The sequence below is a fragment of the Protomyctophum parallelum genome (genome assembly GCF_964188405.1).
Source record: "Protomyctophum parallelum genome assembly, chromosome: 18".
Classification (NCBI taxonomy): Eukaryota; Metazoa; Chordata; class Actinopteri; order Myctophiformes; family Myctophidae; genus Protomyctophum; species Protomyctophum parallelum.
In genome coordinates, this window is record NC_139716.1 from 5,549,529 (window position 1) to 5,563,599 (window position 14,071).

General features: G+C 41.1%; 1 protein-coding gene across 1 annotated transcript in view; it reads left to right on the plus strand.

Annotated features, from left to right (window-relative positions):
- The window catches only part of LOC310875929 (polyunsaturated fatty acid lipoxygenase ALOX15B-like), a gene marked incomplete at both ends in the record, with an annotated part of 36,925 nt that extends 23,626 nt beyond the window's left edge, over window positions 1-13,299 (plus strand). Inside the window, 10 exons of the mRNA XM_083789363.1 lie at window positions 665-759; window positions 1,927-2,093; window positions 3,126-3,269; window positions 5,053-5,256; window positions 6,537-6,623; window positions 7,479-7,648; window positions 8,946-9,067; window positions 9,218-9,318; window positions 9,687-9,857; window positions 13,120-13,299. Of these exons, the coding sequence (XP_083645489.1) occupies window positions 665-759; window positions 1,927-2,093; window positions 3,126-3,269; window positions 5,053-5,256; window positions 6,537-6,623; window positions 7,479-7,648; window positions 8,946-9,067; window positions 9,218-9,318; window positions 9,687-9,857; window positions 13,120-13,299 (1,441 nt within the window). The remainder of the gene's footprint in view (window positions 1-664; window positions 760-1,926; window positions 2,094-3,125; window positions 3,270-5,052; window positions 5,257-6,536; window positions 6,624-7,478; window positions 7,649-8,945; window positions 9,068-9,217; window positions 9,319-9,686; window positions 9,858-13,119) is intronic.
- Between the last annotated feature and the right edge of the window lie 772 nt (window positions 13,300-14,071).

A 14,071-nucleotide genomic window follows, 5' to 3' on the forward strand; every position in this document is an offset into this window, starting at 1 on the left:
GTCCGTTCCCATGGTCTACACTACAGATCCAGACTACATCACTTCCGGCTCGGGCAGAAGTGACCCTTTATCTCTGCTTATTTAGCAGAGAGGATTTCACCATGATCTTGCCTATGGCTGGGCAGTAATGTTTAAAGGGATATTTCACTTTCAAACATGGGGTCATTTTAAAATCTAAATGTAATGGCTAATGGTGCATTTTTTTTATCCAAAGCACACCCATTGTAACTTCAAACTCCATTTTAATCATGTTCATCAAAAATACCCTCATCTGGAAACTATTAAATTCTCTCTATATATACATATTTTAATTTCATTCAAACTGTAAAAAAATAAATCCAGCTTACTATGGACACGTATGCTTGTACTTCAAGCATACACTTTGTAGATGATGTTTTATAGTTTGCTTTTTAATATTTAACTTTTAAAACCTAAGTGATAAAACTTTGAAACCTCCCAATTCCTCCATACTTTCACACAGAAACTCGATTCACAATACATAAATACAAATCCACGTTACTGGTGGAAATGCACACTTATGAGATTTTTACTTTGAAATGAATTGTAATTTTTGAGGTACCAGTATTTAATTCAATATGCTAATTGACAGTCCTCTCCTCTATGTTAAACTGTCTTGTGTTCGTCTCACTGATTCACTCCCCAGTCTGGTAGAGCTGAACCTGAAATGTCTGGGAAACTCCAAGGACACGTGGAAGACCATTAACGACATTGCCTATGTCAAAAGCACTGACATTTCAGGTTGGCAATTCCAGTGGTTCTCAAAGTGTGGGGGGGGGGGGGTCACTATTAACCGTCTGGCCGCCAGGATTAATTAATCTATCTATCGCGCATTGCCAAGGTTTTATCGTTCGCAAACCCTTATTTTGAAGAGCAAAATGCTGTGTGTGTGGAGCTTCAGGGCTCTATACTAGTATATAGTATAGTATAGTATATACTATAGTATAGTATATACTATAGTACTGTAGTATAATAGTATATATTCTATTGTGTGTGTGGTCTGTGGTGCTTCAGGGCTCTATACTAATAGTGTCTTTTCTGTTTTATAGTTATCTGAAAATAGCAGATCGACAAGAGCTTGAATTGCCCATCTGCTATGTTAATTATTATTATTATTAATAATTATTATTATCTGCTATGTTCTGCGAAAGCTTTCCTTACAATAGATATTCTATAGAGCAACACCACTTTAACCCTATACACGCATCAGCTATTTGAAAATAGATAATCTATTCTATAGTCAATCAGCTATCAGAAAATTTGAAACAAAATGTGAAAGATTCTGAATATCTTTGAAACATTTTAACAGCACTCATTTTGTTTGGGGGTCCCATGCTAGGCACAAAGTTATTTTCAAATGGAGGTCCCACAGCATTTAATTATCAATTTGAGAGTTTTCAAAAAGTTTGAGAACCACTTATTGAAAACCAAGTGTGTCAATCATGGAGTATATGAAGTTAGACACAAATAATACAAATTCACATAATCAGGGCCCGAGCACTGCACCAGTGTGAAGCCCTATTGAAATTGCAATGCTTATTATTATTCTTCCCGATAATGAATCACATTTGTGAGGCGCTAAACCCTCCCACCCCCTCACTGTATAATGTATCTTTTCCCTTTTTGCTTCCTTTATGATGAATTCCTGTTCTGTTCATTAACTATATAGAAGTGTCTATTTGTATGTCTCTAAATGTTTTGATGAATTGAACATGGTGGACCCTGTTGTAAACAAGTGTAATGCTTAATTGGGTCGTCCACTCACAGTTAACAGTCTTTGTATTGAGTTTGTGCTTGACATGTACTGTAATTCTACAAACTGTTAATAAATACTTCAATCAATCAATCAATCAATCAATCAATCAAACATAAAGCAGAGAACAAAGCAAAGCTCCATCTGTCTTGCAGACTACGTGCGGGAACACTGGAAAGAGGACGCTTTCTTCGGCTACCAGTACCTGAATGGTGTCAACCCCATCCTGATCCGCCGCTGTACAGCCCCGCCGGACAACTTCCCTGTGACCAATGGCATGCTGAGCATCCATGGTGGGCGGAGCTTAGAAGAGGAAATTAAGGTGCTTTGTTTTTTTTTGGTTTTAAATTGAATACTTTAATGGCAGAAATGTAATCAGTGCAGGGTACAGTCAAACACACGTCCAATGGGATCACAGGAAAAAAGTCCTTGCGGTCTTGTTTCCATTGAGGTCCTGGGTATTCAATTCATAATCATGACATGAAAAATAACAACAAGAATCTAATCATAAAAAAGTGGTTATTAGGAGCGGAGGTATAGTGAAGTGATACTTTATTCATTGAGACACCAATAGTGTGGGAACTGCTACAACCTAGCCTGGCTCCAGCCCTTGAATTGCTGGCACTCGGAGCTTGTAGATCTGCTATTTTTGAAAAATCATGAAAATGTGGTTCAAGAATGAATATATATTCTTTCAGAGCGAACTCAAATATTTGCCTCTGGGGGAGGGGGGGGGGGGGGGGGGGTGTTCCCTGAAATGGGGTCGGCGACCAAATACAGGGGGTCCTTGACGTGAAAAAGGTTGAGCACCACTGACACAGAAACATAGGTTTTTAAGAAAACTGTTTTTTGTTTTGTTTAGAAGCCTTTTTTGTAATCGACCTCAGTCCAAAATGGGGTTCTGGCTATTCAGGCTCTGGTGACGTACACTGTCCGGCGGAGTAGGACTCGTTTGAAAATCTACTGCCAATCAGCGCCGTTTCAACTCGGTGACGTCAAAACAAAAGCGCTGGACACTGCAGTAACTTGTGACGTGTCTATCTGGCTATTAAATCGACCTATATGATACAGTAAATAGTTCTTTACAGAAACAACAGGTTTTAGAAACATCAAACACATAATATACATTCATCATCCAACATATGTTACCGTGTTTGTTTACATGCTATAGCACTCGTTGACCGTGTGTTTGTTTGGTTAGAAACCGGGTTAGCCACATTGACAAAGACGTAATTTGCTTTGCTACAGTTTTGATTGGTTGGTGTGAACCGATCGTCGAAGACTGCCGCTTTGGCAACGATGTATGTATGTATGTATAACTCTGTAATTCTAACATAGCTAATGTTTCCAACAGAATGGCAACATGTTCCTGTTGGACTATAAGAATTTGGACGGAGTGGAAGCAAACATCATCAATGGTAAGCAGCAATACCTGATGGCTCCACTGGTGCTGCTGAACTTAACACCTGAACGCAAACTGAGGCCCATCGCCATCCAGGTGAGAACAATTAAGCTTCCAGACTGACAAATTAAACCAATAGAAGCCATTGCGCATGACATCATCCAGAGGTTTTCATGTAAAACTAATGCTTGGAATGGATTCAGAGTCATGAAAACCCCCTAGTTTGATTTGGAAAATGTTGCCTTTATAGGTTGTCTATGGTGTGGTATACAAAAATGGCAATAGCTTTTTTTCCCGGTGTTTCCGGCAGAGCAGGCCTCTCATTCTGTGGACCTTAATGACCAAATGAATAGACATAGAGAAAACACAAATAAAAAGTACGGCATGACATCACAGGTTAAACTCTATTCCTTGAGCTTTTGGTCCTGTGGCCCCCGGCCTGGCTATAATGTAAACATTTCTCTACTAGACTTTGGCTGTACAACCCTGTATGGGTGTAAGCACACCTAGGATTCCATGCACGACCAAAAGCCTCTCTTAGCAGGTGTCTCTTCCTGGTTTTTAGACAGCTGGTGGATGGAAATGAAGCTCAACCCATGCGGCAGAATACCGCGTGGTAAAAAAGCTTGCCCCTGTGGCATTTCCATCCATCAGCTGTCTAAAAATCCGGAAGAGACGCCGGCCACGAGCGGCTTTTGGCATCTTCGTGACGCTCAGGTGTGCCTGCGCTGTATGTTAGCCCCTGTTAGTAGTTGTGGTGGGTGTGTCTTTTATTACCCTGATTATCCTCATTGCAAAGACAGCTGGTTTGATTTCACACGCCTACATTGTTGTATACTCATTCCTGAAGAAGACCCGGAAGGGTCGAAACGTTGATTCTCATCTCATCCCTTAAAGATGGAGTGCCACGATTTTTTCCACCCTAAAAAATGATCATCAGTATTATTACAATATAAGGGGGAAGAAACTTTTCCAAAAACTGTACAGTATTTGTTAAAAGCATGCTTTTATGTGGACACGCCCACCAGTTCATTAAGTATGCCTGGTTTACCTGGTGGGTGGTGATGGGTGGTGATCCACCTGAACTGAAGCCACAGCTGTAGTTGTATGATAAAGGGGCTGATAGTGTGGTGTCACTATATTACTGTTTATTTCATTGGCCTGTTTGACTGTCAAGGGTTCAGCCTCCAGGAAGAAACCCAAAATACAAAGTTAATACACCATTGCACATAAAAACAACTCCAGGGTGTCTAATGAAGTACTGTCACCACATAGACACATGAAAAACTGGAAAAATACAAAAAAATTATGTTTAATAAACTGGGAGAATAACAGACGGTGTGCGGAATCCTACCTTCTTCTGTACTAATGCTGCGTTCACAGATACAAACGATTACCAAAATAAACATATATATATAACTTTGTATAACTTATAGCTGAAGATAGAAACTAGCTCAATGTTTTTTGTAGCTGTTGCAGCTTTTGTAGCAACTACAAACATTGGATGTGTGTTTGTATCTTCATGTTGGCTTCCATTGAAAAATAATGGTAGAGGCCCTATCTTCATAAAATAATAATACAATAATGGTAGACTTAGGGGCCCTATCTTTATAAAAAATAATAATAAAATAATGGTAGACTTAGGGCCCTATCTTTATACAAAATAATAATAAAATAATGGTAGACTTAGGGCCCTATCTTTAAAATAATGGTAGACTTGCTGATCTACATCGACATGTTGTGAGCTTGTAGATCGGCTATCGAACTATTTAAAAATAGTAAAACATGACAAAATAGTTTAGGGATAAGGCCGTGAGATATATGGCCCTTATTAGTCTAGTTCTGTATGTATAGTAGTAAATTGTTGTTCCTTATACAGTTGAAGCAAAAGCCATCAGAGGACAATCCAATCTTCTTGCCCACTGACTCTGAGTATGACTGGCTGATGGCCAAGATCTATGTGAGAAGTGCCGATTTCAGTGACCACCAGCTCAACTTTCACCTGCTACGCACTCACCTACTGGCAGAGGTCTTTACACTGTCACTGCTAAGGAATGTCCCCATGGTCCACCCCCTGTACAAGGTAACTGTCACTGTCATTGTTATAAAGGAACAACCTAACCCTATCTCTAACCCATCAGAATTCAATCAAAAAAATTGTTTCAACACAACCAATAAATGCTATCATATCCAGTTCACATTATGAATACATTACCTCATGTCATATTCACGTATGAATACAATTATAAGAGGTTTAACATTGACAGTTATTATCGACTTTTCAACCTATCTACTATTAATGTGCCACCTCACATGTATGTCACATGTGTACGGTTGTAATGCACGTAACTCGAGAATCCTTCGCCCCACCGTCAAATTCAACACACGCGTTCCACACCCCCACAGGGAGTGCAGTGCCCGGTATCGAGTCGGTCGGAACCACGGTTCTCCAGAACCACCACAAAGGGCTCTGGTCAGGCTCTGCCAGTGGGCCTAATGAGCCCAGGTCCCCTCACCTGTGCAATTTCCAGCCTCTGCCTCAGCCAATTGATTGCCATGGCAACCCCACAACTGCCAATTGATTACTTAACCAGTCCACTTGTGCAGTCTTCAGGCACAGGCAGACAGACAGATACAGAGATCTCCATATACAGTATGGGCACAAAAGGGACACAGACTAAAACGGGTGCTATGACAAGTTGACAACGGGCATTATTAGGTTTCCAAGTTGCATCGTTCTCAAGCTTGGCCGACGGGCACGTACAGGTCTAGTTAAGTATAATCTTAGATGTGCTGTCATCGACATTTTCTGTCCTGGAAATCTACATTTGCGCACGGGCATTGACCATTAGCTTAATATGCAAGGGCGTCTCAAAGCCCTTTTTTCACTTTGTAGTTTGTACACTATTAGTGTTGTTGTGAAACTATGACTGTGGGTTGCCTGGTTCGACAGAAACAAGCAACTCATGGGTCAGTGTTTCTGGCTTGCCAAAACAAGCAACTGGGTCAGCATTTTTACATAGAAACAAGCTACGAAAACAAGCCCAAGCCCTTTGCACATAATATAGTGTCTATTTGAAAATGACAGATCAACAACCTCACGACGTGCCGGCACGCGCTTGCCTGCACGTACAGTATGTGTAGCATACTAGTATGTGAGTGGCTTCACATACAGGGATGTGTCATATAGTCATATAGGGATATCCCTTTGGGTGGTTAAGATGTTTGCTTTCCACTCGGGAGACCCGCGGGTACGAATTTCCAGGCATTACATGTGTTACTGTGGCTATTGTTAACCAACGGGTATGGACTAGTAAGAACTCATTTCAAATTCTGCCAATCTCTCTATTTTTGCCCCCTCAGCTCCTGATTCCTCACACCCGCTTCACTCTGCAGATCAACAACCTGGCCCGAGGATTCCTGATTTCTAAGAAGGGATTTTTCAATAATGTAGGAAACGCTGATTAACAGCTTTCAATCTCTTTCACTCTTAAGTTTGACTGCCGAACTCGACTTTCCCGTACTATTAATAAAGACCTCTTTCCCTGCTTTTGGTTTATTTGTTTTATTGGCCAATTTTGATAACTTTTAAGACATACAAGGTTTTATGTTTGGATCACATGACCGGAACAAAACCACTAACTGGGTTTTCGCCGCATGCTCTGCTGCGACGGCACGATCTCTTGACACTGATCATCCTCAGTATCGACTCTTTAACCTCATGCCATCTGGACAAAGCCATTGAAAAAGGTCCGTTTTAGTAGGAGTTTTGTTAAACAAACTGCCGTGCCCATAGGATGGTTCTGTATACTGTGGGATCCTCATGTTTCTGTATGGTCTTGGTGTTATGTGTTGTTTTTGATGTGGGTGTTTGAACAGACTGTGAAGACGAATATCCTTTGGGACAATAGAGATCTTTTTCATTTTATTATTATTATTATCAACAATGTAAAACTTAATTTTAGTTTTTCTCCAAACACAGTTTGAGAACCACTGATATAGAAACAAGGATTTAGAAGACAGTATTTTGTAGAGTCGGCCTGCAGGTCTTAATGGGTTAAACCCTACAATACTTTGCTGACAGGGGTCCCGCAGGGGTCTATACTTGGTCCCATCCTTTTCCCCCCTCAAATCCTATTAGCTGAAAACAGCCTACATATCTACAAGCATGTTTGCAGCCCCATCTACAGCCTATCAAGTTGCACCATTTAGATCTACCATGAAGTTGTTGGGAACTTGTCTTTTACTAAATGCTCTGTATTTTTGCTGAATGCTTTCCTATTTCTCCATGTGATTCTCTTCCAGTATGCAGCTTCAGGTGGAAAGGCTATGAAGACGATCCTGCAGAGGTCCACGGCCTCCTTGACCTACAGCTCTCTGTGTCCTCCTGATGACATCAAGGAGCGTGGCATGGACTCTGTACCAGGATACTACTACAGGGACGATGCACTCCAACTGTGGGCCATCATTTACAGGTATATAGGGATATCTGATGATTCTGCTTTACTAATGGCACATTATCGCATACATATCAAGCCACTCTGGAGCAGTTGTTGAAGAGATATGCCATGCAGGGACATTCTCAACCCGTTTAATTTCAAGGACCCCCAGTTACTTTTATTACATTATGAGCTGCTATGTGTCCGTTAATAATGTTACACATTATTACATTATAGAAAAGTCTGTTATTACGTTATGCGCTCACTTTCTTATATGAGCTGAGTATCACATTATGAGTTTCTATTACATTTAAATGATTACATTATGAGTTTTTATTACATTTAAATGGTTACATTATGAGCCGAGCCGTAATTGCATTATGAGTTGCTACACATGCATTAGTCTATGGACCCCCATTGAATGGCATTTCTATCTCTGGGACCCCCAATTTATATTGTAAAATTAATGTTAATGTTAATCTGAGAGCTAAACTATAATTTAGCTGGGGACCCCCTGGAACTCCCTTAAGGACCCCTGGGGGTCCCTGGACCCCACTTTGGGAAACACGTGTTCTATAGAGTGTTTGACAGGCGTCTCCATGTCTCTGTTTAGTAAACACAAAATGCATTCTCAACTAAATTTTATTTTTTATAGCACATTTGATTTAACATGACCAGGTTACAAAGAAAACACTGAGCAAACAATGCTCACACACATTAGCAGACACAAGTACAAACAAGCAAACATTTGCCCCAGTGAGTTAAAAACAAAAGGCGACCTCAGCTGACACTGAAGGCCAACGGAAATAAGTAGGTCTTTGGCAACTATTAAAAAGTAACTATCGACAACTGGGCAGCTCTGATGTGTACGGGCAAATTATTCCAGAGCCTGCATGGGGCCTACCGTATATATCAGTGTTTTGTGTTGTGTAAGGCTTCGTACACACATAAAGAACAACTGTTCTGTGCTCTGCCTGTGTTTCATGGCCGCCCCAATGCCTTTCCAATGCTTTGATTGCCCCCCTCTACCCCAATCTAACACAAATGTTTGGTCAGGCTTCGTACACACATAAAGAACAAATGTTCTGTGCTTCTATTGGAAAAGCATTGAGGCGGCCATGAAACACAGGCAGAGCACAGAACAGTTGTTCTTTATGTGTGTACGAAGCCTCAAACCACGGGACTTCCATTGGAAAAGCATTGGGGCGGCCATGAAACACGGACAGCACAGAGCATGTTCGTCTGATATGTGTGTACAGGGTCTTTTAGTCAAAGATATTAAAAGACTGATGCTGAGGTCATCGTGCTGTGCTGTGCTGCGCTGTCTGTGCAGGTTTGTTGAGGGAATCCTCGGCTACTACTACCACACTGATGCTGAGGTCCAAAAAGACAGTGAGCTGCAGAAGTGGATCAAGGACATCTTTTTCTACGGGTTCCTTGCCGAAGCAAGCACAGGTACGCTTAGGGGCTGAGCACGCAAAGCATTGTCTGAGCTGAACACCCGTCTGCCATGCATTGCCGTGGTTAAGACGCGGTGCAGCGCTCCTCTATCCCAGCACCAGAGCATATTGCACTTCAACACTCTCGTGCTTTTTGTCCATATAGGAGTGCCTCAAAGTCTAAGCTCAGTGGGTGAGTTGGTAAAGTTTGTCACCATGGTGATATTCACTGGCTCCGCTCAACACTCTGCCGCCAACTCTGGACAGGTGTGTCTTATTAGATTCCCCTGTCATAGAACCACTGACTGACTGACACATACATGATGAATGGTAGAGGTAGAGCAGGTCGTCCAATGATCCATGGGTCGGCGGTTCGAATCCCGGCTCCTCCTGTCTACATGTCGAAGTGTCCTTGGGCAAGACACTGAACCCCAAATTGCTCCCGATGTGCTGGTTGGTACCTTGCATGGCTTCTGCCGCAATCGGTGTATGAATGGGTGAATGTAATGCACAATCTATGTAAAGCGCCTTGGATAAAGGCGCTATATAAATGTACCGTATACGTATACATACATACATACATACATACATACATACCTGTGTAGTATTATCTTAATCTATTTCTATTCTTGTAGTTTGACTATGGTGGTTGGATGCCCAACACTCCCATCACGTTGCGATGTCCTCCTCCCACCACCAAGGGGAGCTCAAGTCAGAGCAGCATGTTAGAAGCCCTTCCTGACGTCGCCGCCACGGCCAACGGCCTGTCCACCATGTGGCTGCTCAGCAAACAGTCCTCTGACTTCGTAAGTGTCCCTTCCTCTATTAAAGGCCACAGTATAGAGCGCCACAGTCCCGCCCCCTTTCAGAACGACAAGTGGCCCAGGAAATGATTCTCCATTCATTTACTCCATAGGCTTTTCAAAAAGTATTTATATAAAGACGGTTACGCCGCGGACAAAGCCAACTCGGATCGTAACAAATCATGACAACAAACACAATATTTTGGGCCGATCAAATAATTAGAAAGAAGAATTGGCGACAACACTATTTGTTTTGTTTTTCTTCTTATAATAATAATAATAATACAACTTTATTTGTATAGCACCTTTCATGACATGAAATGCAGCTCAAAGTGCTTTACAGAACAATGGAGAATAAAAGAAAAGCAAGGCAACGACATTAAAAAACAAGCAGTAATGCAGTACAGTGAGGACATGAAAAAATAAAAAATAAAAGATCAATTAAAGGCAATGTTGTAGAAGTGGGTCTTGAGCTGAGCTTTAAAAATGTCTACAGAGGCTGCCTGCCGACGGCCCGTAGAAGCAAAAAGCTGCTTCCCCGTATTTTTTTGTTGCCATTTTTTTGGGCAAAGCGAGCAGGCCGGCGGTGGAAGACCTTATGAATGATTTGATCGGTAGACGAGGGCTGTGCTCTCAATGAGCCAAACAGTGTAATTACCTACAACAGAGAGCCAACTACCGGCTCTCTGTTACATGTATCTGGTCTCGCCTAGCCAGACAACTATTCCACAATCTCTGAATGCTACACCTCCCGAAATCTGAGTAAGGAAGCTGCCATTTCAGTTCACGGAAATATATTTAACATTTAACATTTTATTTCCATTTCTGCTAAGCAACAAGCTATATACGCTTATTTTATTTCTATTTATATTAATAGGATAAATTTGCGCGACTCTAAAGACGAAACGGAAGTGGGGAGGAGGCTCCACTTCCGCTTTATCGCTGACTCACGATAGAGATTCCGTTGCTCCAGACTGTATGACGGAAGCATTTGTACATAAAAAATAGGAGCCAAAATTATCAGGCCAATAATGCAAGGATAGTGAACATGAAATGACACAATGCAAGGGAACACTCTCAGACTCGGTAAATAATAATAATAAAACTTTGTTTATATAGCACCTTTCAAATTGCATTACAAAGTGCTTTACAACAACAACAAACATAAAATATACAGCAAAGACATTTCAATAAAAAAGCAGGAAAATATATATACTAAAATGTTAGATTTGGCAGTGAAGGCTAATCTATAAAAGTGGGTTTTTAAAAGTGATTTAAAAGAGGACACTGATTCAGCACGCTTGAAGTCCTTTGGACTTTAGCCGGCAAATTTGAGGGTTGAGAAAGTCTTTGGATGAGGATCTCAGGGAGCGGGTTGGGACATAGGGGGAGATTAGATCGGTGATGTAGGGTGGAGTGAGACCGGACCTGGCTTTGAATATGGTGAGAAGGAGTTGAAAATTGATTCTGAAGGAGATTGGGAGCCAGTGCAGAATACCTCAGGGACCAACAGCGATCCCCCGATGTTTTTGGCCGTGCAACCCCTGTTAACTCCTGACCTAGCTGACACCACCCCCAACGCTAAGTCTCGTCATATTTGGCCGAACATTATACATTTTTAATATGATAGCTGCATGTCTCTCAGTGTCACTGCACTGAGAGACATGCAGCTGCTGTATACTCCCACAGCTGCTCTATATTAGGGCATTCACTTCTAGTCATTTTTACTAGTTGACTAGTTGCCTATAGTTTACTAGTCGACTAGTTGTTTAACTACCTATTATGTAAAAAAGAAAAACTGTGTACATTGGTTACTATAACTATAATCTACCTGATATTGAGGCCTACAAAATCTGGGGGAAAAATACAGTTTTTTCTTCTTATCAAATAGTCAACTAGTACCAACAAGGTCGACTAGTGTATTTACTAGTGGACTAGTACCAACAAGGTTGACTAGTGTATTTACTAGTGGACTAGTACCAACAAGGTCGACTAGTGTATTTACTAGTGGACTAGTACCAACAAGGTCGAATAGTGTATTTACTAGTGGACTAGTACCAACAAGGTCGACTAGTGTATTTACTAGTGGACTAGTACCAACAAGGTCGAATAGTGTATTTACTAGTGGACTAGTACCAACAAGGTCGACTAGTGTATTTACTAGTCGACGAGTACCAACAAGGTTGACTAGTGTATTTACTAGTGGACTAGTACCAACAAGGTCGACTAGTGTATTTACTAGTCGACTAGTACCAACAAGGTCGACTAGTGTATTTACTAGTGGACTAGTACCAACAAGGTCGACTAGTGTATTTACTAGTGGACTAGTACCAACAAGGTCGACTAGTGTATTTACTAGTGGACTAGTACCAACAAGGTCGACTAGTGTATTTACTAGTGGACTAGTACCAACAAGGTCGACTAGTGTATTTACTAGACGACTAGTACAAACAAGGTCGACTAGTGTATTTACTAGTGGACTAGTACCAACAAGGTCGACTAGTGTATTTACTAGTGGACTAGTACCAACAAGGTCGACTAGTGTATTTACTAGTGGACTAGTACCAACAAGGTCGACTAGTGTATTTACTAGTGGACTAGTACCAACAAGGTCGACTAGTGTATTTACTAGTGGACTAGTACCAACAAGGTCGACTAGTGTATTTACTAGTGGACTAGTACCAACAAGGTCGACTAGTGTATTTACTAGTGGACTAGTACCAACAAGGTCGACTAGTGTGTTTACTAGTGGACTAGTACCAACAAGGTCGACTAGTGTATTTACTAGTGGACTAGTACCAACAAGGTCGACTAGTGTATTTACTAGTGGACTAGTACCAACAAGGTCGACTAGTGTATTTACTAGTCGACTAGTACAAACAAGGTCGACTAGTGGATTTACTTAATGCCCTACTCTATACATCTCCTTACAACAGTGTATTACCAGATTTTGCGTTTGTGCTAAATAACACCATTACCCTTTCATGTCACGCACCAATTAGAGGGCGTTCACACACCACAAGGCGTGGACAGTTTGCGAACCCCTGATCTACAGAAAGCATGAATTAAGGCTCAAATCTTCATTTAGGCCACTGGGTTCTAACTTCTAACATGTTACGATTATGTATCCACAGTGCTTCTCTGCAAAGCAATTCATTTATTATGTCACCCCCCCTGTGGTGAGGTTGGGATTTATTTTTAGACAGACTGCAATTGTGTTCATATGTATACCTATAGTATTATAATTATGTTTCTATTTTCTCAGCATCCTCTTGGCCATTACAAAGAAGAGCATTTCCGTGAGGACATTCCATGCAAGTTCATCCTCGATTTCAAAGCAGAGCTTGCAGAGTTCGGTGCAGCTGTCAACGCCAGAAACCGGACTCTGGAAGTCCCGTACACATACATGGACCCACAGCTGGTGGAGAATAGTGTTGCCGTTTGACACCAGTGTGTTTGACTTTATTCTCAGGAAGTCGGTTCACTATTGAATAACTCACTGACAACTTGAGGTTATAATAGTTTGGGATATTTCATTATAGTTTAGTTTCAGTTCGTTTTGACTTTTTCGTTTCTTCTAATTCTAGATTGTATTAGTTTTTAAAGTGGGTTTGCTAGTTTTATTTTTGTAACAAAGCTTATATTAGATTTGTTTAGTTTGTATTGGTTGTAGTGTTAGTTTTAGTAGGCCTATTGTGTATTAAAAACTGTCCCTGGCTGTCCTCCGTGTCACTCATGTATAAATAAAAAATATATTTGTCAAAAACCTTCTGCAGGACATTATGCTTCATGTGAACATACTCAAGATTAAAACATTTCATTCCTCATTTTTTTCAGAATTTTCAACCAAACACAGCAAAACTCATATGGTGCGACTGTCCCGGCCTTGTTTCTCAAAGTAGGAAAAACTAAGGAACTAAAATATTCCATAAATATAATATAGTCCAAGCATAATGTTTTCAGTAATTTCTGATCAAAAAGATTTTGTCCCCCAAACCAAAATCATATTGTGTGACACCATTTTGGGAAATTTCAACAGGCAATTGTTTGGACACCCATTGGGATAGAGAGGTACTTCTTCAGTAAAGGGCAGTCCATACTCTCTCCGACCACCAAACTTTTCGTCGGAAAGCTCCGGTACAACTACAACATGACGTCACTCGCAACTTCTGAAAGCTGCACTCCCAGATGTTGTGACTCTCCGAACTCTACTTCGG